Source organism: Thunnus maccoyii, chromosome 7 (assembly GCF_910596095.1).
Source record: "Thunnus maccoyii chromosome 7, fThuMac1.1, whole genome shotgun sequence".
Lineage (NCBI taxonomy): Eukaryota > Metazoa > Chordata > Actinopteri > Scombriformes > Scombridae > Thunnus > Thunnus maccoyii.
Window position 1 is genome coordinate 8485184 of NC_056539.1, and position 27683 is coordinate 8512866.

The following is a 27683-nucleotide window of genomic DNA, read 5'->3' on the forward strand; positions in this document are numbered from 1 at the left end:
AGGTCACTACAGTTCACACTGACCTGAGACCATGGCAACCAAATTCATGTTTCTGTCTAAATACTAAATCTTTCACAATGGCTCTGTACTGTGAGTCAGTGCTGTAGTGCAGTTTTAGAATTAGGTGCAGTATAATCGAAATGAGTCAGTTTCATTATTACTGTACTAGTTTTATTCCTTATGCAGACTCCCAATCCCAGTAAGAAAGCACTCTCATATTCATGTTTAATGTTCCCTCATTTAATAACTTAGACCAAGCTGGTACTGTATGATTAGGTTTTTATTCATCCAGAGAGAAGGCTGGTATGTGAGTGAACAAAAAAAAAAAATGTATAATGCACCTCTACATTAAAAACATCTTCCAGGTAAATAATATATTCATTAAATAATTAAGAACAGCATTCAAATGTACCAGACAAGCAGGGGGAAAAAAGCTCTCTGAGGAATGAGTACAGTGACTGTTACAATGTGCCATGACAAGATTTCCAGAAAGCATTCAGATAACGGTTCATGTCCTGCAGTCACAGCAGCAAGTTAGGGCCATTCTGAAAGCATAGCGCAGCTTCAATGGCAGCCATTTCCCCTCGGAAAACAGGATCAAAATGTGGCGGAGGATGAGCGCTGCTTTGCAACGGGATCAACCTACATGGACAAACACAAACCTTAGTCTCCCCTTCATAAGACTTTAAGCAGCGCCTCTGCCGGGGTGCCATGCTAACAAAAAGATCACAGTGGAGAGAAGGAATGCATATGACTTGGCTTGGATTGGTGCGGCCCAACAGGAGATGGAGGCTACATTAGATCACCTCCCCCCTCCCACGCCGTCACCACGTCATCAACGAAGGCAGAGAGGTGGCTAGTCCCAAATGAGCCCTGACCCGCCTTTGCAAAACCACAACCAACAACCAAGGCAGCCTTTGGGAAATTTTGAAGTTCGTGTGATTGGATGACAAAGGTGGAGCGGATCATTAATGACTCAAATCTGGTCTTGGCTTTCTCTCATCACATTAGCTTTATACATAACATCCTATTCGGATGAACAGTGCATTACACAAAAGTACAAGGGAAAAATACTGGTTTTACACTATACATTTTCTAAAATATATACAGAGTAAAATAAGTTATGTTTCCATAATGAGTTGTAGCCAGTCTGCACTCGTGTGCAATTATATGCATTTTTGTGTGAGCGTATACCAGAATATCCAATATATATCACACAGTCGAGAGTCTCTAAAGGCAGCTACTTATTTGGTTAAAGAGTGAGTTTTGCGTGAAGACCTGTTGAAGGGGACTCTCCTCTCAAAGCAGATCGATAAACAGATATATTTCTCTTTTTACACTCCCTGAGGGCCAACATTTCCCACAGGGTTACAATTACATGTTAAATATCCTAACATTTACAACCTAGGATGTTAGCTCTAATAAAAAATACATTTCTCAAAAAATATTCTTGCAGTGCTTTTCTCTTTCAAGCATGCTTTTGAAAACTTTTTTTTTTCTTTTTAAACAAGATTTTTCTATGTTTGCTTATGAATCTTGACGGTGTGTCCTCACACATACGACACCTCCTCTGGACTGTCTTACATGCTTCAACACCATCTCCCAGCCCAGGCCCCGAGGAGGCCACCGGTCGGAACAATAGGCCCATCAGGTCATCAGGCAAAAAAATAACAAAAATGACAAAAAAAAAAAAAAAAAAAAAAAAAAAAACAAAACCAAAAAGAATAAAGTTATCATCCCACTGCGTCCTCTCTTATTCTTTCCCAGGCACACCACCACATGACTTATTGCAACTGAATTTTGCAAGTTGGCTTAGTCTGGGAAAAGATATTAGCTTTAAGCATTCATACATGTAATAATATATATTAAGAGTCACAGTTATTCCCACACATCCTTTAGCCCTTTATAGGTGGAGTCTCTCTCGTCCTCCTCTGAAGCCCCTCACTGTCTACCCTCTCTCTACAGCTGAGGTGAGGTCTGTGTAGAGCAGGGGGGGGTATTTTTGTCCAGTCTAGTCCAGGCTTGCAGCCTGCAGCACCGCAGGCTCACAGTCCAGTGCTGATCATGGTGGTGTGGGGCTGACAGGCTTGCGCCTGACTCAGAGCCTCACGGATCTGCAGGTTGAGCTCCATGAGGCGGGTGCTAGCCTGAGACAGGTCCCTGCTGGGGCCCACCACCGCCAAGCAGCCCGTCTGGCCCAACGTCTGGTGACGGAAGTAGATGTGCAGAAGGGTCTGGACTGCATTATCTGTCTCGTTGCCGAAGATGTCGTTGGGCCACAAAGACCTGTAGATAAAGGAAGGTCGGGGTTAGTACATGCAGGGAAGAGCAACAGAGGTATTTCAAGAAGCACGGTGAACATTCTCAGAAATATTTTCAGTTACTTTGAAGCATTATCAGTCAGTTTGTTGTGCACAGAAGGTGCCTTGTTTTATATTTGTGCAGTGTGCATTGTCACCAGACTTCATTGTATATTTTAGGTCTTGAGGAAAGCAGAAGAAAGGTTGGTAGCAGTTATTACTTTCCAAAAAAACAGTCAAGTGACACACTTTGGAGCATTGCCACTACAACAGATGGTAGCACTTCACAGACAGCAGTGCTACCTGTGTTTTCAAGTCTACAAGACATATTCTGTGATAAGGACCTGAAAAACTATTGAAATTTATTGTTACAACTTATGATTATTTTCATGATCACAGTCTTACATTCAACTGTTTAATCTGTCAAAAACCAAAAGGTATTCAAACTACATTAATATGCACGATATTATAATGAGAACAAGCACACAGCAAGCAACTTTCTGACACTATTACTTGAAAAATAATCACTCCTTACTTAAATTGTATTTGATTAGTTTTTTTGTCAATTGACTTGATTAATAAACTTATCATATTAGCACAAAACCCCAAAGTGAATTTTATGTGTTTTGTTCATCTTACCTGAAGATTTTGACCTGTGTGAGGGCAGAGCAGAAGTCTCTGGCTCTCAGGGTTTCAATCAGCGACTGGATGGCCGTCTCTGTGTTGGTCTGGGCAGCGTCTGACATACACACATCCTCCTGACCATCGTTTTCTGTTTCTGCCTCCTTCAAGCAGCTCTCTAGGATGGTGAGTTCTTCAGACATGTTGGTCACCTTGGTAAGAGGGATATAACAACATTTAATATCACAGCACTAAATAATACCAGCATACATGTAATGTAACATGTAATCTTCCCTGGAGGTCAGCAAAATAAACATCTTGATTACATATGAACTTGAATAGCAAACCCCCCCCCCCCCCCCCACTCAATATGAGAAATCATTTAATTTCATTAAGTACTTTAATCTAATTAAAGCTCCATTAAGACGCAGCACAGATAGGGATCGACTGCAGTACAGATTCAGCAATGATTGTTTGAACCATCCTGTGCTTCAATAGTATTTCATCAACACCCAACCTGTATTTACAAGAAATCTCACTACTAATTTATTATTACTTTATTGTTAAATGAATCAGCTGTTTACAAATTTCATGAAAAACAAGTCTACAAAAAGAGACAGTGAGGCAACAATCAGTGGGAAACAGTGCTTTTACAGCATGACGTATATAATGCAATTTGTCTGTTCTTGTTTCTCTGACAATGGCCTGTCACAGTGCTTTGCTAAGCCAAATTCAACTTAACGTCCGACTTAAGAAGATAAACTCTCCCTAAACATCTCAGATCTAAAAATGCATTTCAAAACATAATTAAAGTTTTCATATGCATGTCAGAAATCTAAACAATGACGCACATCCTGCCCATGTTGATGCAGTCGAACAAAAACTGAATCCAGCTTGTTTTAGTCTCACCTCTGCCTCTCTCTTGATGGTGTCCACCCTGCTGATGAGCTTACAGTAGGCCTGGAAGAGCAGAAGCAGCTGAAAGTGCAACTTATAGAGCCTGCGACATAACTCCAGCTCCTACAGAGACAGAAACATAAACACGAGTCACGTGCCGGTGTAACCACCTAACATGCACTGAAATGATCATATGATTAGACGGATGGGTGTCCTGGGGTTAGAGACGTGGGAGTAGATGAAAGGGTTAACGCGGCCTAGAGCGAAGTGCCATCCGGTTTCGGGCCAAGAGGTGAGAGTCTATCACTAGCAGAATTAGTCGTGACGATCTCAATTAGAAAACTATCCATCACCACCTCCTGTGACGCTCTCTACAGGCCGCTGTGACCGGTTACAGCTAACTTGATGAATGACCCAAAGATGAGGGGAATTACTAAAAGTTAAGACCCTAAATGCAGGAAAACATGGAGGGAAAAAAATAAATGGTGATTCGAACAGAAATGGGAATGGAACAAACAAACATGCAAAAATGAAAGCAAACTAAACCCGACAACGATATGATCTCTCCAGGCAGCCTCTGAAATCATCAGTAACTCTACACTGAATACAAGTTAAACATCTTCTATCTGCAGACAGAATCAGTGTGCAGTAGAGAGAAATTAAGACGTTGATTATCCAGTCAGGATGTAGCAACAGAAAAAAAAAACAAAACAAAGGAAAACAAAGTACATTATGATTGGGTGGGTGGTGGGGGAGTTGAGCCGGGTTACATGACTTGATCAAGGCAGAGACAGAGATGCAGAGGTGGGCGGGGGGTTTGTGGCAGAGCACAGTCTGTGGCTGTCAATAGCGCGAGATATGCACAGAGAGATGAGATGGTCAGTGTTTTGTCCGGATGTCATGATTATTAAGAGTCCATAATATGAGAACCACTTACTGCTAGATTTTCCATTTGCTAAGCAAGAAGGTGAGCAGGTCACAAAACAACAACAAACAAAACAGAAGGAGAGAAAGACCAAGAATTAGTGAGCTTTAACATGGCAGCTGAGACACAGTGACCTGACGGCCGACGAGCTGTGCCTTCACACAGGTCGGGCGGGGGCTCGTTGCCGAAACACATGTGAGCTCACTTCAGCGGCAGTAACAGAAACCTTTTTACTCTGAGAAGCTGAAACAAACAGTATGTAGAGTATGATGAGGGAGAGAGAAGATGTGGTACAGTAGAGGCTACAGAGAGAGAGGAAGGAGAGTGGAGTTAAAATCCTCTGAATGTGTTGTGACTAAAACAGCATTAGCATTAAGCTAAAACAGTGTTTCTGTGTTGGGAAAAAAAAAACAGAGGGAAGCTGTGAGCGTAAAGATATGTGGCAAGGAGCTCAAGCTAAATAAAAGTGTCAACAATTCTAGCATGTGAAGTTAGAGACGATGCAAAGACTCAAAGAAACTGAGGTCAACTGAAGTGGAAAACCAGTAGCTCTGCCTTAAAATGATCATCACTCTTCATCTCTTTTTATTAAAATGTTCAATTCTCATTTCTTAAAAAAAACACAATACCAAACAAATATTTGTCACAGATTTTAAGTGGAAGACTTGCTGTGTCAAAAGCTGAGATTTCACTCTGAAGAATATCTGTTGCATTCTTTAATGACTTCCCTACTGGATTCAACACACATGTAAATCACATTCCCAGCAACTGAACCTGTGTGTGTGATCATTCTTACCTGTGCGTGAGTATTAGGTCGTTGGCTGCTGTCTTTGTCCCCAAATGTTTTCCTGCAGTTCTCCAGCCACTACAGGGTGAGCAGGATAAAACATAGAAGGATTAGGAGAGGGAGAGAAAGATTGGTAACACAGGACATATACAAGAGCTTTTTTTTCCCTCCCTTGGATGTGTATGCATGTATGTTTGTGTGTGTATATAATAAAGGTTGGTCAGGGGAGTAGATTTAATAAGAGTGTTGTACTTAACGAATTAAAGAAGGCCTGTTCCAGAGAGCGGGATAGTATCTAGCCCTCCAGGGACTGTTGCCATCTCATTCAATTAGCGCCCCTGCATCCCAGAACTCTCTGCAATCTCATCTCTTTTCTTTATTCCCCTCCCCCTTAGTTCCTCCTCCCACCCCTCACAGCTCCTCCTGCCTGGCCTTCTATAACTGATTTAGGAGCGCTGAGGGTTATTTTTATCCCTTCAGCGGGGGATGTTGCTAGTGATGCAGACACTAACGGAGGCTAAATCTACTCATACCCAACACTGATTCAATGGCTGCCACTGATGAGGCAGACTGGGGCTTATCTTGTAAAGCATCAGCTATTTGTCTCCATGTCCTGTTGGTCTTCCATGATGCGATGGCATAGGGATGAAGGGCAATTTACACACACTTCCTAAACTCATCTCTTTTGAGATGAGGCGCCATTACTCCCACTCCCCTACACACACACACGCACACACACACGTGCACAGCAACTGAAAGTGCAGTTGTGGCGGTCTTAAGAAGGAGGATGTGAGGCAACGTGTCTTGAGGGACGAGGATCAGAGAGAATGGGGAAGCAGATACGGTGGATGTGGAAGATAAGTGGTGACTTACAAGCTCTGCTGCTTCTCTCTTGGCGGTGTAGGTGTCCAGGTGTTCCTGCAACTCCAGCACACTAAACTTCAGAGTCTCCAAGAGTCCACAAGAGACCAGCTACAACAGCAAAGCAGGACACCACATACATTAACTCACAACAAAACCCAATACATACACAGTACATGACAAAAAAAAAAAAAGTCTGCAGCAGGACACACATACACATTAAGGAATATGCCTAACATGGAGAACTATTCTTGCAAAATATAGGAACATGTTATTTTATCAGTTTTATTAAAATTATTGCGGACAACCATGCACAACAGCCTCACCGTCTCTGCATCCAGCAGCACAGTGGGACATTGCGAGCGAGATGTCATGACTTCCAGGGAGCTGAGAAACTGATTACCCATTCGCTGGAGCCTTTCCCCGAGAAAGCGCACAGATGCATGTGTAATGGAGCCAAATTTCCTCTGAATACTCTGTATCAAACAAAGATGTGGAATAAAAAAGAAATAAAAAAAAATCTTGTTGTGAATTCTCACTGGTAAACAAACTTATTGATGCAACAGATACAGTGCAGCTCTGCCAATTAAAAAGTACAAAAACACCTAAAAAAGCATTTAAAAAAGGCATTTACCTGAAAGAGTCTGGAGAACACGTGGAACGTGTAAACAGCAGCGGAACCATCTGTGTCTGACAACATCTGGTTGACATGGCAACGCCAGGCATCTTCCTCATTGTCATAGGCAACAGGCTGGAATGCTGCCAGGATGGCAGAGAGGAAGGGCGAAGGGGGCGGAGAGGCCTGAATCTCAGGGAAGCAGTCTGCGTCACCTTCATCTTGACTGAAACACACACACAGGGGCCAATAAGCTACAATCCGACATGTTCTACTCTCCACTCAGTCTTTACTGAAGGACGAATGTAAACACACACGCATGCTCATCCTCATGCTGCAAGTAAACAACCTGGCATCTCTGTATCTCTGCCTCCCTCACTGCAGACAAATTTGCTGCAGTATATTGAGAGCTCTAATCTACTGCAGTGCTCTAGCACAATAACAACATAAGAGCTATTAGCATTTTAGCATCGTGCAAACAAAACATCTGTGTCTCTCTCTCTCTCTCTCTCACCCACACACACACACGCGCGCACATATGCACACACATACAGATACTCACAGGCCTGTAGGACCAAACAACCTGAAGAAGCAGACAGAATATAAGTATCTAAAGCCTGCGCTACCAAGCGCTGTAGCGGACACTGTCTCTGTCCTCATCCTCACCCTAACTATCGCCTCTCTTTCCCTTACTCTCTCCCCTTGTCTGCAGCACGACTGTGCTGCAACTGCTAACAGCACTAGCGCACTGCACTCCCATCCCACACAGGACTGCAGAGAGCTCTATACAAGCTAAGCATCTACACACACGCACACTTCTGCAAAACAGAAGCAGCTCCCATCCTCACAGTGGTAGAATGTAGGAGAGTTGTTTTTATCTTGCGCTCTCACATAAATCCTCATTCACAGAAGAACACTGAACTGTTTAGTGTCTCACTGTTTTCAGACAGACTATCACTCAGAGTACACTCCACTCACACACATGCAGATCAATCATATGTGGCTTAGCTAAGTGATAGTCCTTGAGTACAGTGATGAATGCTAGTGAGTGAGAGTGTGTGAGTGTGTGTGTGTGTATTTGTCCAGCATTGCTTCAGGGTGGTTTAAAACCCCGACAGTACAACTGTCCTCCAGCCAGAATTGGCCCACCTTGAGGAGGGAATGTTTAAAAGTGAATTGGAGCCAGCCTACCCTGGCCCACCTTCATAGTCCCAGCCCACATGGAGCCACGCCAGCGAAGAAATTATCACAAAAGTCTTCATCTCACAGAGGTTAAACTAGCCACATATATCACCATAAGCAGACATACCCAAGCTATTCTTTTACACAACTAAAATACTTTCTGTTACTATATAAAACAAGAGTGTGTAAAAGCTTGTAGTTTTAATTAAAATCAACAAATGTTAGCTGTACCACACAGTAGTAGACACTGCTTTTTTAAATGGACAGTTGCAACATGATAGCAGTTTGATCTAATTTTCTGCTTTCTCTATTATATCACTGTACACAGTTTAGTGTGTTCTGATATATTTGTTATTTTTCCACATCTAAACTGGTTTACAAAGGAACATATTTTGAATTTAGAATATTTAATGTTCATGGTATAATTTTTGATTACAACTTTATAGCCTACAGCGGGTGCATAAAGCACATGCATGTAAAAACTGACTACGTTTACACGCACACTAATATTCCACTATTATTCCAAATGTGACAATATTCCAAATTTAATATGGGTCACGTAAACAGCATATTCCATTTTTTATATTCTGAATTAGGCCTCATTCCAAATGTAGCATTTTCCAAGTAAGAGGTGGGATATGCTGATGATATTTGGGTTTTAGGAGCATTCTTTGGACATGTATACAGCGCATTTGGAATATGAGTCTCAATTGGGGTTTTTACCACAGTTTGCGACACATGGCCTCTTACCTGTTTACATCTTTGTGTGTTGTAAACAACTACAGTAGAGATGCATGCCCAAAAGAAAAGCCCACATTTCTGGTCGGAAGGAGAAACATTCCTACTTTTAAACATTTTGGAAGACTTGGATATCAACAGGTTTTTGTATATGCATGAATATTGCAACGCCAACCTTTTCAAGAAGGTGGCTGAATCAGAGCCATATAAACTGTGGGTTGAATGAATGAAAGAGAGAAGCTGTGTTCACACGGTCGAACATGTCCGCCATCAGTGTAAAACTTTGAAAAAATCACTAAGTACTTTGTCAAAAATATTTTGACGCAAAGAAGCAAAATGGCACAAGCAGCTCCAGCCATTCCACTTTCCATAGTTTGACATGATAAACAGAGTATGCACAGCTGCACGTAAACAGGAATATTAGTGGAATATTAATTTTCATGCCATGTAAAAAGCCTAGTGGGAATATTGTCTTTTTCGGAATAAGGGCAAAAACCAGAATATTTTTGTCATGTAAACATAGTCACTGATGGGACAGAAAAAGTCAATGTCAAGTCATGTCATGATCCAAAATGAAATTCTGATCCACTTACCTGGACATGCCAGAGTACTCCGCCTCTTCTTCCTCACAGCGCTCATCCAGCTCCTTCAGGGCCTGTGTCACATCTTCCTCCCACACTGAGCCACAGGTGCTGTCAGGGTCTGGGTCTGCATCTGGCTTTGTCTCTGTTGGCATGGGTAGGGGCAAAGATATAGGCAGGACTGTTTGGGATTCCTCCTCACAGAGGGACCCCGGTGGAGTGTCTATGGCGGGCGGGGGAGGGGGGGCCGGGTCCAGGTCATCCTGAGGGTCCTGGCTCTCCTGGGTCTCCTGGGGGTCCTGAGTATCCTGTGAGTCTGGGAGGTCACAGAGCTCTGATGGGTCAGAGGGCAGAGGGGGGGCGCTGCAAAACCCCGTGTCCTCACTCACACTGCTGCTCAGCTCGTCCGCCGCCGTCATGCTTACAGCATCCTGTAACGCAAGCCAGAGGAGGGGGGGGCGCTCAGGAGCAGCTCGGCAGATGATCCACTTAAAAACATTGTACACTATAAAATTCTTGTTTTTTTCCCCCAACAGTGAGACAGACTGGTTGTCTTGACAACGGCAGCTCTTAAAGTCAATTTGAGAACATTGACTTTAATTAGGACTACTAAACCAATACTTAAGAGCACATATTAGTTTCAATGATACAAGAGGGACTTTTAGATCAGTGGTCTTTACGATGTTCACCTCCTCGGAGATTGCTCTTGATGTCATTCTGTAAGCTAACGTCTCTCACGAGAAATTAAAGAAAAAGAAAAAGAATCAATAAACAGGAGCCAATATCAATCTATCACTGAAATGCCATTAAAAAACTTGACCCCAATGCTAATAAACCAGTAGCAACATGGTGACATGAGGGAGTGAGAGCCAACAGGACAGCAGATGAATGAAACGCTCTGATGCATGTTACATCTATAAGGACTGATTTATGACCCGCACTCCATATGTACACATAAATGATGGCCTGTAATAGTGACATAACAAAGCCACCAAACAGTAATCAACAGCAGGCACATCCTAACTGACACTTCAGCTTTATAATCCACAACTGAATATATTTATATTTCATAACATTAGCATTGAACCAGCTACAGTGTCTGCCTCAAACACAAGAAACTGAATTCCGCATGTCAACTAACCATGTTTTATGTGTAAAACCATGTGAAGCACGTACACATAGAGGAGGGATACAAGCAGCTCTAATTAAAAGCTGCTGGTTTTTTCCTGCCTTGTTTTTTTCATTTAAAAGTCTAATGCATTAGTAAAGCTGAGTGTGGCAGGCAGCCAGTACATCACAGAGACAGCAACTATATTACAGAAAGCTTTTAGAAGTGGTCGTGGCCATCCTGGAGGGAATGAGTAAGAGTATTGATGGTTTTATTTAGGGCTCATTACGCTAAGAGCTGAGGCTGTGATGGGGGAGATGTCCTTGGGATGATATTGAGACCACTGACTAGATTGAGTTCTTCGAAAGTTACATTCAGTTCGGTGTATAGAGCACTGAGGGGCAGGAACGCCTGCTTGAAAATTGATTTTTATACATACCAATATACAGTATATGCATGAGCTAAGCTAACTTGAATTCTGCCATTCCCACACTGTATGTGCGAATGCAAATCAGGACAAAGTAATACACTCACCATTGTTAGTATAAGTGATAAATGTCAGTTGCAGTAGATAGAAAAGCTGTTCATCACAAGGAAGGATTAGCATGCTAATATTGTTGCAAATCCAGTGGCTGATGAAGGGCTTTAATTAGCTAGAGCACCACTGGTTTTCAGTTAACTGCACTTATAACGTTAACACACCACTTGAAACGGACTTATACTCACACATGCGTCTGCCCGAAGATAAAGGAGCTGGTGTCCATTTCACAAGTGTTTAATGGAGGATTTAGTTGGAATGGTCAGTTGCTGTGTTAATGGAGGTGAGCAGTAACAGCTGCCCTGAGGTGAGCGTTTATTTCATCGCTCCCCAAATCACACAAGCGAGCCTCGCCATAAGGCTTTTAAAAAGGAGCAAAAGCTAGCTTCAGCACCCACAACCAGAGCAAAGCAACAAAGCAAGCGGAGATAGAAAGGAGAGAGAAGCTGCAAAAGCAGCGCACGTCTTAACTGGACAACAGGCAGACACAGTTATAGACAAAGCACCTTTACCCCCATCCAAAACTCCCTGAAGGTAGCTGATCATCTGATCATGACAAGACGAGCTAACAAGTACAGCGGAAGCAGATAAAAGTTGAACAGAAAGAGAAAGGAAAGCTAGAAGGCACCCGAGCACCACAGTTTATTGCTGCTCCCGATTGATCGCACCTCAGGCAGCTGGCTGCTGGTGCTGTCTGAGTGGGCCATCTCCAAAATGGGGCTATCCAGTCGTGGAAGGGAAGGTAGGGAGGGTAGTACAGTTGCCTCCTCTGTCAGGGCACTACTGGACGATTCTTGAGACTGCTGCAAAGAGTCCACATGGTTGGACGCAGTGTCATCGGTAGCAGAGTCACTGTTAAGCTGGAGGAGAAAAATGTAAGGGTTGGTTAGCTTCTCTGTTAAGTACAAAACACAGTACAAAACAAATTGTATAATACGTCATCTCGTTTGATTTTATTAAAAGGTACACAAATGGTGGTCACTATGACAACATAGAGACTGAACAAAACAAATGTAGGAACATTTCTAAAAATTGTTAAAAATTGAAAAATATTTTCAGAGTTGTGTTAAAAATGGTAAAGTGCATATAAAGCACTCTGCTGTCATGCTAAGTCGATCCTTCACTAAACCTTAATGCATTGTTACAAACTGCTGACACTGCTATGACCTTTCTGTGGGGTACGCCATACTTTGATGATGTGCTAGGTTTGATATATTATTATGCAATGTGCTCTTATTAACTGTACTAGAGCTTATTGATTAGTTTAGAACTGGTCACTTTGTTCATCATATGCTGTTATGTAAATGCAATACTGAATTAACTTTTACATTTCCAACTCTTTACACTATTTACAGATCCATAGTGTTTAACAGTTATGATCTGTGTTGCTTACTATATATAGCTGAACAAAAACAAATGACATAACCAATATGTTTGTATCAAGCAGAGCATGTTTAGTCATTTTAGTCTTCCATTCAATTGACTCAGCACTTTACATCACTATGTATATAGGAATAGCTTCAGGCAACAAAATAAGATCATGCTAACATAATTAATATCAGTTAGATTTTATACCCTCTTTCAGAATTTGGTGTAACTCACATATAAATGCTGCATGCTCATTTGTTTAGTGTTACAGTATAATAGTGGATGACTACAAACATTTTTGGGACAAATATCCTCTACAGGCAAAAGCTCATTCTCTCACCGTGCACTACCAAGATCAAGAAGAGCAGAGGAAGAGAGAAAGAAAACATCCCCATTAGACTGAGGTAAAGCATTTCTATCAGTGGCGTTATTATTGGCAGCTTTAGATAAAGACCTTGCTTGCAATGCAAAACAAAGCAAAAAAGAGTTAGAGACAAGCAGCCAAACTGTTAAAAAGTGCAAAAGGAACATGCTGTTATTCTGAATTCTAACATTTGTCATATTTTATACTTTAACTCAACTTTCTTTGTCTTTAAGGAAAGTTATTCAATTATATTTCCAATTTTTCTCTTCTATTCTTGTTAAAAAAACAATTATCAATGATTTACTTCAAGTCAAGTGTGAATTGACCCAATTTATTTGAATTTTCCTACACTATACTTACCTATTGGAAAAATAAAAAAACTATTTTAAGAGAGGACAACAGCATTAATCTAGCAGTCAGAGATAGCGGGACTGGACTGAGGTTTGAAGGGGGCATCTACCACCAGCCAAGAAGCAAGCATCTAGCCCCTGTCCACACTGGCAGCAGGTCCAGCTCAGTACGCACTCACACACACGCACACCATGCCAGCGGGCTGTGTGAGGAGCATGGTGGGTTGGGTGGGGGGTAAGGGGGGTGGGTGGGGGACCCTGATTAGAGTGAGACTTACAAGGCCAGAGCGGGTGAGAATCTGGCTAGCGCTTAGTACCTCCTCCTCAGACGATTCATCCGTGTCCTCGTGGTTGGTGAGGTTGAGGCTTGGCGTGCTGCCTGTGTACTGGCACTCCTGCAAAGACGGCGTGTCCCCTTTGTCCATGCTCTCCAGGGAGCGGCGACGCACGCCCCAGTTGAAGTTGTCCATGCTCTCCCCCTACAGGACAACCAAGTCAACAGCAGGGAGACAGAGTGCACACAATAGTGAGGCAGATTTTACAAAACAAAGGAAACAAAGCACAAGACAAACATACAGTACATTTCACAACTTAGAAAACAATGAATGCATGAGTGGGTGAGATGATTTCCCATTATTTTTTGGGGATGGTAAATGATGCAAAGTTCTAAAACTATAGTAAAGGGTTCACAACCACAGTAACCATGATTTTATACCAAAGACAAATCAAACACAGAGACACCAGGGCACGGCAGAGAACAGTATCTCTTAAGAAGCTTACTGGCCCACAGACTTACCTGCAACTCCTTGTGGCAAGAGAAGAGAAGGAACAAGTGTGTTAATAGACTAAAGACAGTCACAAAAACAGACATTTTTCCACTAAAGCAGTTAGGACAAATAAGAGACAAGTTGTACTATCAAGACACTAGTGTTGTCCATCTGGAACAAGACAACAAAATACAGAACTATCAAGAGTAATCATGAAGAGTGACTGGATTGAGCTAGAAAACTGTGTAGCTGTACTTGCTTCAGGGTTCCTACACTTCATACCATTTAAGTGGAAAAAAAAAGATTTATGCAAATAGTTGTACTATCCACCCACTATTAGCTCCTCAGAGTAATCAGAAAATTACCATTTTCAAACTTTAGAGATCTGCACTGAAGCCTTGATGTGTGTCTGTAAATTCTCACCTCAGCATCCTCCAACTCCACATCTAAGAAATCAAAGTCCTTGAAGACACCAAATTGTTGCTCACTGCCCGTATCTTCTCCCTGCACCTCCTCTTCTCTGACCACCTCCTCTACTGTGGGAATAAGACTGGTCTGCTGGTCCGCTGAGTCCAGGTCCTCATTGGATGAGAAAACCACCTGCATAGAAAGGAAGGGAAGTGACTCTTTGTCAAAAAGTAAAATACAGTTGTTGTATAGCCATATGATTCAAACAAAATCAAATTAATCTAAATAAACACCACCACCAAACAGATAAGACAGCAACAACAGCAGTATTTCCAACATATTCTTAACACTGAATTTACAGAGACCTTGTCTGAAGCTTTAGAGTAGGAGAGGAGTCTTACAGATGGATTTTTGGGTATGCCAGACTCCGGACCACATAGAGACAAGACATTCATCAGCCTCTCTCTGGTTCTCCTCTGTAACAAGAACACATAAACAAGATGAGATTACTTAGACCATGACAAATGTCTCTGAGAGAAATCTGTCTGTTGGACTTTGCGCACAGCACTTTAAAAGTGTGACACCAGGTTAATAAGCAACACTGAGATAGAGCAAAAGACAATTATTGATCATCATTTAAGCATTTGGTGTGTTTATGGGTTTTGTCTGCTTGTTGGACAAAATAAAAATGTATAGTTCGCTTGTGAAACACCCAGTTACCAAGTACCATGTGTGGTACTTGAAGCAAAAAAATTGGTTTATATTCCTGTTACAACTGTCACTTTGATTTAGTATTTTAACAAAGGGGTTTATTAAAATCAATGTGTATATGTGCTTCAAACACAGAGCTCCAGATTGCGTTATAAAAAGAAAACGCAATGTGTTCTGTATCTGTTACGATTCTGGCTGTACTGGTTATTTTGGGTACAAATGAGATCCAAACAACACACATAAAGATTGATCAGAGCTGGATCTGGTGAAGCCTCACCATGAATGTGCTGCTTCCCGACATCTGGTTTAAATGAGTTTACAGTGTTTAATGTTGTGTGTCTTTTAGAGCATGTACCTGAGAGAGTTGAGGCCTCTTCCAGCTCACTGGCACCAGACCATTGGAGTTGGATCCAGAAGACGTTGAGGAGGTACTCCTGGTTACAGCAATCACCTGCGGCTTTCCATTCCGGCCTGCTGCAGTACGCTGGTCACCATATTTATGCCCTATGATTGGTGTCTATAAAGCCAAATGATGCCAGTTAGCAAGACAACACAGATGAGAACACTGACATAAGTATATTGAGGAGTGGAAATAAGTGAAGAGCGCAAACTGAGAGCAGACACAGAGGCAGACACTGACCTCTGAGATGTCAAAGTGGAAGTCCAGAGTCTTTCCAGGCAGCTCCTTGGAAGAGTTATTGAAAATGCGTGTGAAGGCAATTTCTGGAGAGCCACACGATTCTGTGCTATAAGAGCGCTGAACATCGTCTGGAACAACAAGGCTGGCTGAGCGAGACACCACCAACTTCAGAATGTTTTGGGCCTCCTTCCAATGTGGGCTCTGTAAAAAACAGAAATATAATGACTCCATTGTGACATATCAAGCTGTGTAGGCGTTTCTGCAGAATTTATGAATGTAAATGGACATATTTTCCCTCAAAGCCAAACCATCCCCCAACCACAGCAGCTATAGACTCAATCTCTGAAGCCATTTGTATCTTGTAACATTTTCTACAATGTGTGGCCTATGTTAATGCCAGAGAACCTTAAGAGGACGCCAAACAAATATATCTCACAGTGCACACCAGTGCACATGCATAGGCATACTCTATACGCACAAACACAATGCCTCCTACAAAAGGCAATGCTGGTAGTAAGTCAGTACAGACTTGGCCCGAGGCAATCACATTATAACAGATGTCAGATGCATTTCTGAGTGAGAGCCATATAGTGCCCTGGGTCAGGGCTGGTAAAAGGCTTCTATAAGGAGCTGTGACTGTATCAAAAAGGCCTGTGAACAATGACCCTGTGAGATATGTTATTCTTTCTTATTATCAATTGTGCCACTCTTTATAGACCAGATCATCCCATTATTCACTTACATTAGGCTGTATGTGAATATAAGCTGTGCCCAGTAAAAACATACTGTACTAATAAAATATACTAGAAGTACTAACTAATATTCAACATATAAACCCTACATGACCTTGGTGGTAATATGGGTAAAGCTTTTGTCCACCACTGCAGACCTGGAATTTGATTCCTGGTTCTGATACTTCAAGAAAATAATATGTAATGTTACCAATTAAAAATAAGCAATATATTTTAGTTAATGAATTAATAAATATGTATGTATATACCTTCTTTACTCAGTGATGGAATAACAGAAAACATTACATTAAAACATCCACATATATGACATATATACACGACAGTGATATTTGATCCAAAAAAATGATCAAAATCAGCCAGCTTTACACAGAAAGTGTAGTGACGGCTCACCTGAACATATTTGCCAATGATCTTCATTATCTCTAGGTTGAACTGTTTGACAGGAGCTGCTGATAGGTCAATGTGACTCAGCAGGCTGTAGATGATCTGCAACAAGGACTGCTGCATGCTGGGAAGGCCCTTCTCCAGCAACTGAGAGACAGAGATTGACATGTTCATGGTCAATACTTAATCTTACCGTATATCACTAAGAGCAAGAAGTGTTATCTTCATCATGCATACCTCAGCCAAGTAAGTAACCAGGTTCAAGGTTATCTCTGCAAAAGCATCGTGGAGGTAGCGGCAGACCACGTTGATCCAATTGGTGCAGTCACGGGAATAGCTGTGTGTGCTGTACAGGCTCATCATGTGGGCCAGGTTGGAGAGCGTGGCTGACTTCTCATCTGCACACACCTTGGTTATCTTATCAGCCGTCTCCTTACAGAAAGGAGTGGGGCTGTCAAAGTGCTGGATAAGATGTGGTAGGAGGCACAGGATATTCAAAGGAAAACCTGCAGACATGTCCCAGGAAGAAAAATGAACATAGGAACATGTCACATTAGTACCAGTCTAATCTTAGAAATCTAAAGCAACAAATAATTTATGATTATCAACACAAGTGATAACAGAAATGCACTAGATACAATGAAGAGAACAAGGCTCATTTGTGCAACTGCATGCATTGCTGTTAGGGTTATTATACAGTTTCATATGTCAGATTACATTTGTTTTATCTGACAAACAAATTAGTTCTCATTGCACATAATTTTTCTTGATTTACACTGAGGTTTTATATTTTTTATTTTAAAAAAAACATGCTAGGCAGCAGCTTCATGCAAAGTCATTCTACAATGGATGCGTTCAGGTGCAGTATTGAGTGTAGTTCACCTGCGTTTTTGCAGCTCTCAGAGCCAAATGCACAATCAAAGTCATTAGACATAAAATGTAAGAAGAATGCAGCCTAAAGAAGCCTAAAATTGTGCTTCAGGTCGAGGTTACATGTGTAAAGCACAAGTGAACGCAGCCTTTGTAGAAAACTGTATTGAATAAAATAGAAATGATCTGTTCTGTCAGATGTGAAGGAGACAGACAAAAAGAAACTAAGGCTAAAACGCCTCCTGTGTGGACAAGCTGTTAGTCCTATACACTCACCTGCCACTTGTGATGGGTCTACCAGCGTGTGTCTGGAGACACTGATGAGCTTGCTGAGCAGGTGGATGGTGAGCTCCTGAGTAGAAGCAGAGGTAAAGCCCTTCAGGAAGAGCTGCAGCAGGCCAGGGAAGCTATACCACTTCAGCTTGGCCTGAACCCTCTCCAGACGTTCTCTGCTGTCTGCACGATCCAGAGGCAGCTGGCCCAGCAGCTTGTTAAGTAGCCGCAGGGCAAGCAGGTACTCAAACTCATAGTCCGACTCAAGCAATGAGGCGGCAATCCAAAATACAGTGGCCATCAGATTCGAAGGGTCCACGGGGGGGATGGCGTCCCCTCCTGGACCCCCTCCTCCACCTAGAGATGATAAGCTCCGTGTGCGCGCCAGATTTCCGTGGCTACCACCAAGTCGGTCAGCTATGTCTAAGGTGTTACTCCTACGTCTGTCAGCTTTTCGTTCACCCATCAGGCTGGCTCTAAGAGAGTTACTGCGAGTATGGGCATGATGGAACAGACCACCACTGTTCAGGTTCAGCTGGCCTGTGCTTTTCCTGTTGGCAGCAAACTTGAGCCCCAACAAGTGATCACAGGTAGAGGATCTGCAAATGAAATGACAACTCCTTTTGTAAATGGTTTTTGTAATACGTATGTCAGTCGTTATGTGAGAAAAAGTAAAGATGAGCCAAACATAATGAAATAAAGACGTTGTGAGTATGAGGACTTACTGTGCTAAGGCAGTGAGGAGGTCATAGTTTTTCACTGTGTCTGCTAGCGTGTCAATGCCTGACTCCAGTGTCAGGAGTAGTTCAATGACAAAGCCCTGAGGAGAAAAAACATCAGAGGTCAACATGTCAGACAAAAACTGATAACACTGGATAGCAGTGAGTTACAATATCTTACTCATAGAAAGTCTGAATCTCTACATACTGTAGCTAAGAGTATAGGTTAATTTCAATCAGATACAGGTTTTTCTCCAGGAATCATTCCAATGATATCTGATTTGAACACTGCAGAGCAGGACTGTGTAATTTTGTCAAGTTCTTACTTGAGCCTCCTCTCCAGGGTCTCCTACAGTCTCTACCAGTCGAGACAGAATGTCAGACAGTGTGGCGGGAGTCAAAGGTTGTTTGAGTGCCCTGAAAATCTGGAAGGAGCGACCAGCGTAGTGGCGAGACGAACAAGAAAGACCTGTTTCTAGGGCTATGTCACTCAGCAACGACTCCAGCTGGAAACCTGAAGGGATGAACATGCACGTAGAGGTAAATAAGATAATCCAAATCATACCTGTAACCCAAGTTTAAATCTAGAAACAAGTAGCTATTAACCATACAGACCTGACTGGGAGTGTTTGAAGACAGTCACTACGTGTCTGACGAAAACACTCAGCTGGTCAGCGCTCTTTATGTTGGGGTTCTTGGGTGACACATCCTCATGGTTCCAGAGTGGACCCCGCTTTCTACAAGGCCAGAGCAAACAGACATCAGACATGTTAACTGTTACAACTACAGAGTCACACCGCAACTCAAACATCAGTCGATGTTATCACACCAGGCAAAAACACTAACCCCAAAATCAAACCCATGCAATGTAAAAATACCCAGTCCTTTCAGACAGTGCTGGAGGCATGAAAGTAAATAATGGAACAGATTGAGTGATATGGTACAAGAGTGTTTCATACTGATAAGCACGTGGGATTATACATCAGGACAAGTTTGTTAGTTACAACAAACAGTAGTGAAACAGTAGTGACTGGGGTAAATGTAAATGACCTTTTCTGGGAAATACTTCTTTTAATGAAACAGGATCTGCTCACCTTGAGGTAATGAACTCGATGAGAGATTTGACCTTCTCGTCTTGCTCAGCAGTGACGTCTACCTCACTGAGGAATGTGGGGGAGAGGTGAGACAGAGCGGTCCCCCCTGCTCCAAGACTTATGCTGGATGACGTGGAGCTCGAGCTGAGGCCAGAGTCTGTCATAGGTGATGGCTGACAGTCTGGCAAAAAGTCCTGCACCCCTGTATGAAAAATACACACACACACACATTTTGTAGGTATCTCAAAGAATGTCCCTTCTTCATGATATTTAAACAACTAAATATGGAAGCAGTGTAAAACATGGTTATAAAGCAAAAATGAAGGTTTCACTTGTAACTAGCTCGAGTGTTGGTATGTAACCTTTTTTTATTTTATTTCATTCCCTCCTCTCACAGTGACAAGACAAGCAAATTATACAGCTGGTTGGAATTCAGTATCTTCGCAAGTACATTTTTTGGTTACCCAAAATTCCTTCACTTTAACTCTTTATTTCCCCCTCCTTATCTGATTCTAAAACTCCATGGCAGAACTGACCTGTGAGGTTGAACTCTGGAGCTGCTGGCTTCACAGTGAGGACTCTGGGCTCATTGTACTCTCTGTTGCGTAAAAGCACCATAGCAACAGATTGAACGCTGCTATTTGCTCCCTGGACGACAAGCAGGTGCAACAGTAGACGTTTGCAGTGCTCGTAGACCTCTGGGTGCTGGTGATCAAACCCTGGAGGAAGACACAGAAGAGGAGGAAATGAGATTAGATCATGTGACTTTAGGAGGTAAGGGTGTAATGGAAGTAAGATGTCAATTCAGGCATTCATAACAGAACAATTAGTGAGTTACCTATAAAAATCGCATGGAGCAAGAGGTGCAGATAGGCGCTCCACTCCACTTTGACCCCATGGTCCACGATGAGGTCTGTTAATAGGATGACTGCAATGTTGCATCTGAAAAAGAGACAATATGCATTGACTTACAAAATGAATACTATAGCGTCGTTGAGATAGAGAGTAAAGGCGTATGGTGTATGGTGTACCTGTGGAGTGGCACACCAGGGGCATTGGTCTCTGGCAGGTAGTCCACCAGAGGAGACCAGCAGCCCCCTGTTGGAGGGAAGGGGAGAGGCTCTGGCCGGTTGTGATCCATCACTTTCAAACGCCAGTTAGCATAAAGTGGCATGGAGTCACCTGAAGAAGGGAGAAGATTAGGAGAAAGGTTGGTGGGAAATAATTAGGTGTTGTTTTGAGTGTGGAAGTGGAAGAGTTTGTTCTTACTCTTTTCTTCTTCATAGGAGCCTCCAGAGCTGCTGCTGTAACGAGATTCCAGGCGGTGGTGCTGGCGGTTCAGGTTACTGTTCAGACCACCGTAACTGATATCCAGGTGGGTGTAACTGCAGAACAGACAGTCTTGATTTAAAAGGATTGTGCCAGAAGGGAGGTTTTTTGCCCACAGTCAACAACTTTAATCCATTACATCAGCAAGTATTTTCGACGAAATCTCACCTTATAGCTCTTAGTGTCTCTAAAATGTTTCTAAAATAAACTTGAGAGACTTAGTTTTTCATCTGAATTAATTCTAAAATAAAAATTCAAGCAGTCATTTTAGAGAAGAGAACTATGTGATGCCTGGTGTCTCCATTTTACTTGCGTGAAAGGTGAAATTTGATACTACAAATAAGTACAGACTGTCCATATCATATCTTCTAGGATATCTACTCAGCATTACTGAAATAGATGCTGTGATTGCACGCATTCTGGCTCATACTTAACTAAATTATAGAACTCGGCGCTGGTTACTGTTGGATCTCCACTACATTAGTTTATTTATGTGTCTCTAGTGTAAAACATTACTTTTTCATCAATTACACGCAGTAGTTTTGTTGTGTGACTGCTACATTTGAGCTCATACCTGTCCTCCATGTTTGAGTCTTTGATCTTGCTGTCATGATGACCATCGTTTCCTGGCACCATGGTATTGCTGCTGGAGGTTGTTCCTGAGAGAGCAGACATGAAACATTGACTATGTAGCACTAACAAGGTGTGATTTAACATTGGAAACATGACCTAAGCTGTGAACTAGTACGTTTACAATGCTCATTAACCTGAGGTGACTGAGGGGATCTTGTAACTGGAGGTGATGCGGTAATAGGGGGGGTTGTCCATGTGAGTGACAGCTGAGTTAACAGGATCAGTCAGCTCAAGCTCACACATCAACTCCTCCAACAGCTGCATAGTCTTATCTCTGCCCAAGTAAACCACCACTCGTTTCACCTGAGGACACACATGTAACACAGTCAGAAACATGAGGAATAAGTGGTGCACACTGCACACGCGGATAAGACAGATGCATTGCATGATGTAAATTTGCTGTGACTTACATAGGGCAAGAGGCTGGGGTCACTGTTGACTCCTGACATACTGATGAGGAAGTGCAGAATGATTTTGAGGTTCTTTGGCCAGCTGTCTGCTAATGTGGTCCATACATTCTCTATCTCTGACCAAGCAAACTCATCCCCGTACTGTAAAAACAAAATCATTTCATGATCAATCAGTGATCTCAATTAACATTTCTAAAAACCATCTTGTTAATGTAAATCTGAATATAATTGAGTGCCATCAGCTGTCTCACCTTGGCGGTCATGAACATGAGGTTGTTTAGCACCATGGTTGTTGCGCGAGGGGAGCCCCAGCCCTCTCCATGGAGCCAGCGTCGGCTGTTGACCATCATCATCTCCCGATCGTGTGCTTCCTCGTCATCCTCGACGCTGCCGCAATCCTCCGCTCGCCGCACAGTAGGTTTCAAGTCAACCAGCTCCACATTGTTCATCCAAGGCAGGAGGTAGTGCAGCATCACTTGACGACCACTTGGATGTGCTGTCTGGATACGCTGGCTAACCTCTGCAGTCGGGACAGTAAGAAGCTAGTTGGTAGTTGCAGTTGATTAAACATTTAAGTACTATTCTGCCAATCTTTTACATTATTCCATCTTCTAGTCACAACAATATTGTTACATCCACAATTCTTGCCATTGTTTTCTGTATTGCTATAGTAAGGTTAAATGGAGAAATGTTTCTTTCCTTCATCCACTGATGAATTCTAACATTTATGGTTTGTGGAAAAGTTTAAGTGGCACTTAAGTCATTATTTTTTGCATTTTTTTTAGTGGCATCAGTAATATTATACCAGTATATGGTCATTTTTGTTAGATCGTAAAACAAAAATGTTGCTTTGAGGTCTAGGTGAAAATGCACATGATCATAGCATAACGTGGCTTTGGAAAATCTCAGTGGTTTGCTCACACACACAAACACAAAAGACAAAAAAACGCTGTCACAGGTAAATGAAAATGTGATAACTCCACACATTACAGCACCCTGCTACCTAAACAGCAGCTGTAACAAATTGCCATGTAGCAAACCTGAGAAGATGGGTAGAGTGAGCTCCGGGTATGTCCTTGCAAGCTCCTCAGACAGCTGGTAGTAAGACACAGAGTAGAGGTGTGGCAGAGGTGAGGGGGGCGTCAAGATACCATCTGTTCGCTGGATCTCCAATTTGTGGGCGTAACGGAAGAGCTTGGGTTCCAGGATCTTTTCATTTCACACAGACAAACAATCACAATATATTTCATTAACAACAAAAATGTATAAAGCAGTGTAGATGTAGCGTAGTGTAGATGTGTAATAGTGTAACATTTTTTGTAAATCAGAAATTCTGACCTGTAACAGCTGCATAGCCACTTCATAGATATCCCTGGAAGAATCAGCCGCCTTGAACAGAATCAGGTTCAGCAGCACCACAGTGTCAAATTGGTAATCCCTGAGAGAAAACATAAAACACATGCAGTGTTTGAGTTGCAGTTAGCTGGTGTCACAGGAATGAACAAAGCCACAAAAATGAGTTCAAATTGAAGCTGGGAATGTGTAGTACCTGTTGTGAAAAACATTGGCGATGGCCCTAAAGCAGCCGGCAGCCACACGACGTGAGCCGGTGTAGCAGCGGTCCACAGCCCAAAACATGAGGTTGCTCTGATCTGGATTCAGCTCCAGCAGCAGCATCACAGCCTCACAACCCAGCTGGTGAACCTGAAGGAGACAATGCAGTAACTGTTAAAACCATGGGTTCACTTATTTCAAGAGTCACACAATCCTGCTAATTTTAACCCCATTCACTATATGGCTGAAACACTAATGTACAGTTAAAATGGATTCATATCTTGTCACTTGTAAAACAATTCAAAGTCAACCAATACTCCAATTATATTTACATGTTACAAGGTCCATGTGGACTGGCCTTTTTGCACAGGGAATAGTATTATGAAAAGACTGAAACAGATGGAATAGTTTGTGATTTAGCCTCTAATTATAATGTTTTCCAACAGATTAAATTCTGATTATGATTTCAAGTTCTTTCTATAAATACATATTTTATTGTGTAGGCCTTTATCTGAATGAAACTTTTGCCATTGACCTCCTGCAGTACTTCTGAACACCACTGTGTAGTGCTAGTGCCATGATATGTAAACCTGCGCTGCATAAGTTTGACCTCTGAGTCTTATGGTACAGACACATCAACTGACTGCTCCTTGTTAAAAACAAATATGATTGCTAAATACATTTACGGCAAGCTGAAACATGGAAGAGTTGCCTTTGTGTGTAAGCCAGTATGACCCAGTGAAAAATGAGTTTGCTACTTCTTTTTTTAAGTTTGAATATGCTTCTTTCCACTTCGACACTCTAAATATTTGGTTGAGCATTCAAGACTTTTCTTTGGCAATGCACACTCTTACCTCAACCTAATACGCAATACTCCATCCATTATTGTCAGCGCAGTCACTGGCCAGACTATGAAAGATCATTTTAGTGATAATTGAAACAGGCTGTAACAGTGACACTGCTCTTACCTTCTTGTCCTGAGAATCCAGGATGTTGTCCAGCCACTTGTAGAGGTAGCCATCAGAGGAGAGGCCAACATTGTCAGCTACAGGTCCACAACACAACACTGCAGACATGGCCTGGAAGATTGAAAAAAGATGTTTGTTTAATTATATGTATACAATATAATCCATCCATAGATTATATAGTATGGAGAAAACAGAATTCAACATTTTACATCTTTATATGTTTGTGTGTACCTTTAGTGCACAGTACTGATGGCGGTTGATCTGCATATTTCTGTCACTGTAGCGGTCAAGGGGAGTGAACATGATGCTGAAGGGCCCGGCCCAGTGACTGAACAGCATGAACAGACTGTGTCTCAGTGACTGCTGGGGGAAGATGGTCCTCCTCTGGTGTACTGAACAAGTAATGACAATGATGACACTTTAAGTTTTTATTACTCTCACTTTAGACATTCAGTCACAATAAGAACCTATTTTTAAACTGACTAAAACAAGTGAGCAAGTGAATAAGAGAGATACCTGGGACATTCTGAATGATATTGGCCACAAGTGCACTGAAGTGACAGCGAATGTCCTTCAGTGTGTCAGAGTCCTTGTCATTTTCAGCCTCAAGCAGCTGCCTGGTCAGATCAACATACTCAAGCAATGTACTGTTAAGAGAGTGGCTCTCTCCATCCAACCCTCCGCTGCCTCTGTAAAAAAGAAACAAACAACGAAGAAAAGATTAATATGGTTAATATAAACCAGATATACAAGAGTGCAAATCAGTTTCTTATCATCATGTTGGCCAAGTTTGTTGTGGGTTACATACATCTGACTGATGACACCAGCATCAGCCAGCAGCTCAAATATCCGGACCAGCTGGACCCTGAGGATGTCACGACGCCTGCGTCGCTTCATGTTCTGCAGAGTAAAGAGAGCACCATTGTAATTCAGTAAATTGTCTTGTGCTTAACATTAAACTGTGACAGAAAGGATTTCAAGGTATCAATTAACTGCACTTACTTCAGGTCTTCTTTCTAGAGCTTCTTTTATGATGGGATTTAGCTCCTCTATCAACTCTCTGAATGACAGGAAAGTTGTAATGTAAATAAACAACTAAAGATTCAGACAACATTTTTTCAGTGTCAATGTACAGTATATTAACTACACCATGGATTATGTTGAGAGCTGTTTACCTGAAGGCTACGGGGTTGGTCCTGCCAAGCCCCAACACAAGAGACTCTGTGATGTCCATGCTCTCAGAGCGCATCATTGGAACAATGTGTTTAAACAGGGAGGAGGGGGAGGGAGTGCCAACAATCTATTAACACACAGACAAAGAGGAATGTCAAGGTTGAAATGTTAAAATAAACGAATTGAGATTGTCATTCAACTATTCATTGTTAACTGCTGCTATATTACGTGGGTGCTATATTGTTATGACTTCCCAGTCACACATAATACGTAGTCATACTTGTATTGAAAATGGATAGCATTTTTCCACACTATGTGCACAAACCTTTCAATTCCTGGAAATTAGCACTACATTTTTGTCTGTTGTTGACCATATAAATGCGTGTGGATAGACTGAGGTGCTCCTGACCTTTGAATCGTAACTGTAGCCGCTGTCCGGCGTGGACGCCAGCGTCTCAGGCGGGGAGCAGCGGACGGAGCCAGAGGTTGAGGATGAGGAACACATGGAGGGGGAGGAGGAGGCAGAGCTGCAGCAGAGAATCAGGTAGTTTCTCCAAAGGCCGATGTAGGAATCACTGCTGTTCAGACTGTTCAGTTTCTTGGCATTGATGGGGCTACTGCAAGTGGACATACAGAAAAGATCAGAGATGAATGACATGACATCAAAAGGGCAGAACGAGATTGCAGCTTGTTGTTCAACGAGCACGACTAGCCCCCTGACCCTCTCTGGATCTCTAGAGCTGCATTCACATGGGGGCGGCAGGTTTCATCAGTTTTTGTCATTTATTTATTGCATGTCAGCCCAATTATGCTGGTGTTATTTGGTGAAAAGTCTTCACCAAATAACAATAACACAAAGCACCTTCGCAGATACAGTCTATAATAAAAACCCCCACAATGACAGAAAAAACACACAATTACATAGATGGAAAAACATACAGAACACAAAGACATGGAGGCTTGAGTAAACATACTTAATGTCAACTTGTGGAGACAGCAGCTGCAGGCGGGTGTAGGCAAACATCCAGGCATAGTTGAGTGCAGTGGGGCAATGCTTGGGCAGGTGCTCCTGCCGCAGGTAGCTGGAGAAGCTGATGACCCAGGGGTCCTGGCCCTGAGTAACGTGGGCAAACACCCAGATGTGGGAGGGGCTCACTACATCAAACTGGTGGCTGATGGGAGATGAGCTCCACTCTGCTAGCGTCTGAAGATCAATCCCACTGGGACAGTACAGCAGGTTGGTCTACAAAGAAGAACAAAAGGGGACGAGCTGAGTCTCAGAGTATCTGTGCATATTTTATGACTGTGTAAACAAGCCCGGGCATTTTTACCTGGTCAGCTCCTGTGAGATGAATGAAGCTCTCCAACACTGATGCACTTAATCTGTCCATTACATCAATGGCCAATTCCTCATCCCCCTAAAAGATTGGGGGAAACAGAACAAATGTAAGGAAACAGAGTGCTTTTCATAAAAACATTTGACTATTATTTGTCAGTCACAACAAAATGCACTGTGGTCTGAGTCTGATGCAATTACCTTGCCGATGCCCAGTGCAGTGTGCAGCGCACGGACCTCCTTGAGGACATTAACAGCCAACCTGCGTGTGGCAGGACGGCAGCTACAAAGCACCACCATTGCTAAACCCTCCACCACATGTAGCACGCCTAATGGAGGAGTACGATCCAGGGACAGAGAATGACCGCTGCTTGAGCCCTGTTTGAGAGAACATGTATTAGAATTTCATTACCTGATACATGATAG

General features: G+C 42.4%; 2 protein-coding genes across 11 annotated transcripts in view; one reads left to right on the forward strand and one right to left on the reverse strand.

The window, feature by feature from the left end:
- Positions 1-27683, forward strand: part of LOC121900313 (proteoglycan 4-like) — a 676357-nt gene that overhangs the window by 73324 nt on the left and 575350 nt on the right. The gene's annotated exons all lie outside the window — the stretch shown is intronic.
- fryl (furry homolog, like) overlaps positions 263-27683 on the reverse strand; it is a 70549-nt gene continuing 43128 nt past the window's right edge. For 6 of the 10 annotated variants that reach the window (XM_042416504.1, XM_042416505.1, XM_042416500.1 and 3 more), the window contains 42 exons: positions 27459-27635; positions 27253-27339; positions 26896-27164; positions 26331-26538; positions 25924-26048; positions 25751-25808; positions 25557-25648; positions 25265-25437; positions 24980-25140; positions 24749-24859; positions 23776-23930; positions 23565-23664; positions 23267-23435; positions 22478-22746; positions 22227-22367; positions 21951-22119; positions 21758-21842; positions 21124-21239; positions 20886-21036; positions 20693-20796; positions 20391-20573; positions 19855-20056; positions 19376-19497; positions 19087-19274; positions 18767-18861; positions 18045-18640; positions 17136-17404; positions 16905-17045; positions 15763-15963; positions 15478-15639; positions 14777-14887; positions 14427-14603; positions 13515-13715; positions 11823-12014; positions 9521-9939; positions 7026-7233; positions 6718-6867; positions 6404-6502; positions 5540-5608; positions 3831-3941; positions 2940-3133; positions 263-2286 (listed from right to left, as the gene is read on the reverse strand). In XM_042416504.1, the coding sequence (XP_042272438.1) occupies positions 2046-2286; positions 2940-3133; positions 3831-3941; positions 5540-5608; positions 6404-6502; positions 6718-6867; positions 7026-7233; positions 9521-9939; positions 11823-12014; positions 13515-13715; positions 14427-14603; positions 14777-14887; positions 15478-15639; positions 15763-15963; positions 16905-17045; positions 17136-17404; positions 18045-18640; positions 18767-18861; positions 19087-19274; positions 19376-19497; positions 19855-20056; positions 20391-20573; positions 20693-20796; positions 20886-21036; positions 21124-21239; positions 21758-21842; positions 21951-22119; positions 22227-22367; positions 22478-22746; positions 23267-23435; positions 23565-23664; positions 23776-23930; positions 24749-24859; positions 24980-25140; positions 25265-25437; positions 25557-25648; positions 25751-25808; positions 25924-26048; positions 26331-26538; positions 26896-27164; positions 27253-27339; positions 27459-27635 (7251 nt within the window). In that variant the 3' untranslated portion in view covers positions 263-2045. The remainder of the gene's footprint in view (positions 2287-2939; positions 3134-3830; positions 3942-5539; positions 5609-6403; positions 6503-6717; positions 6868-7025; positions 7234-9520; positions 9940-11822; positions 12015-13514; positions 13716-14426; positions 14604-14776; positions 14888-15477; positions 15640-15762; positions 15964-16904; positions 17046-17135; positions 17405-18044; positions 18641-18766; positions 18862-19086; positions 19275-19375; positions 19498-19854; positions 20057-20390; positions 20574-20692; positions 20797-20885; positions 21037-21123; positions 21240-21757; positions 21843-21950; positions 22120-22226; positions 22368-22477; positions 22747-23266; positions 23436-23564; positions 23665-23775; positions 23931-24748; positions 24860-24979; positions 25141-25264; positions 25438-25556; positions 25649-25750; positions 25809-25923; positions 26049-26330; positions 26539-26895; positions 27165-27252; positions 27340-27458; positions 27636-27683) is intronic. The other 4 variants (XM_042416501.1, XM_042416498.1, XM_042416507.1 and 1 more) reach the window with 2 other exon arrangements.